Source organism: Chrysochloris asiatica, unplaced genomic scaffold, assembly GCF_000296735.1.
Source record: "Chrysochloris asiatica unplaced genomic scaffold, ChrAsi1.0 scaffold00066, whole genome shotgun sequence".
Taxonomy (NCBI): domain Eukaryota; kingdom Metazoa; phylum Chordata; class Mammalia; order Afrosoricida; family Chrysochloridae; genus Chrysochloris; species Chrysochloris asiatica.
Window position 1 is genome coordinate 2,386,149 of NW_006408584.1, and position 1,019 is coordinate 2,387,167.

General features: G+C 43.3%; 1 protein-coding gene across 1 annotated transcript in view; it reads left to right on the forward strand.

Annotated features, from left to right (window-relative positions):
• Positions 1–602: 602 nt before the first annotated feature.
• The window catches only part of LOC102823089 (heterogeneous nuclear ribonucleoproteins C1/C2-like), a 965-nt gene continuing 548 nt past the window's right edge, over positions 603–1,019 (forward strand). The window contains exon 1 of the mRNA XM_006864546.1: positions 603–1,012. Coding sequence (XP_006864608.1) covers positions 612–1,012 — 401 coding nt within the window. The 5' untranslated portion in view covers positions 603–611. The remainder of the gene's footprint in view (positions 1,013–1,019) is intronic.

The following is a 1,019-nucleotide window of genomic DNA, read 5'->3' on the forward strand; positions in this document are numbered from 1 at the left end:
AAAATTCACTAAAACATTTACAAAGCTCATGAAACTACTATACTAACAATTACAGTTTTATTATAGCAAAAAGGATACAAATGAAGAGACACATAGGATAAGGTTAGGGAAGATTCTTAACGTGGAACAAAAAAGGGACACGCTACCTTCTCACATTTATAGATGTCTTTCACCAACCAGAAGAACGATATCATCTATGCCCAGAGAATTTATTAGAGTCTCACAATGTCTACATGTTTGACTGAATCATGCACCACCGCCTCAGAGGATATCATCTGGAGATCATTCTAGCTTGGCCAGCCGCCACCAAAACGGTACCTCACTAGCATAATACCTCAGGTGTGGTCGGAAAGTCTTATCAAATATTTTTCAATCCCTGGGAACCTCAAAGGTTTTAAAGATTGTATCTCAAGAAGCAAGGACAGCATTTTGTGAAGAGACGAAGACGAGCGGTTGCGGCCGCGTTGCTGACATCGATCAGCAGTCGGCTTCTTCACGTAGAACCTGGGAAAAGGAGATTCATAAACGAATCTCTTCTCCCTTCCCCCTCTTGTGAGATTTTTTTTTGATCTTCAGCTACATTTTTCAGTTGACGAACCTTGTCAAACACCATGGCCAGCAATGTTACCAACAAGACAGACCCTCGCTCTATGAACTCCCGAGTGTTTATTGGAAATCTCAACACTCTGGTGGTCAAGAAATCTGATGTGGAGGCAATTTTCTCGAAGTACGGCAAGATTGTGGGTTGCTCTGTTCATAAGGGCTTTGCCTTTGTTCAGTATGTTAATGAGAGAAATGCCCAGGCTGCTGTGGCAGGAGAGGATGGCAGAATGATAGCTGGCCAGGTTTTAGATATTAATCTGGCTGCAGAGCCAAAAGTGAACAGAGGAAAAGCAGGTGTGAAACGATCTGCAGAGGGCATGTACGGCTCTTCTTTTGACTTGGACTATGACTTTCAGCGGGATTATTATGACAGGATGTACAGCTATCCAGCACGTGTTCCTCCTCCTCCTCCTCCT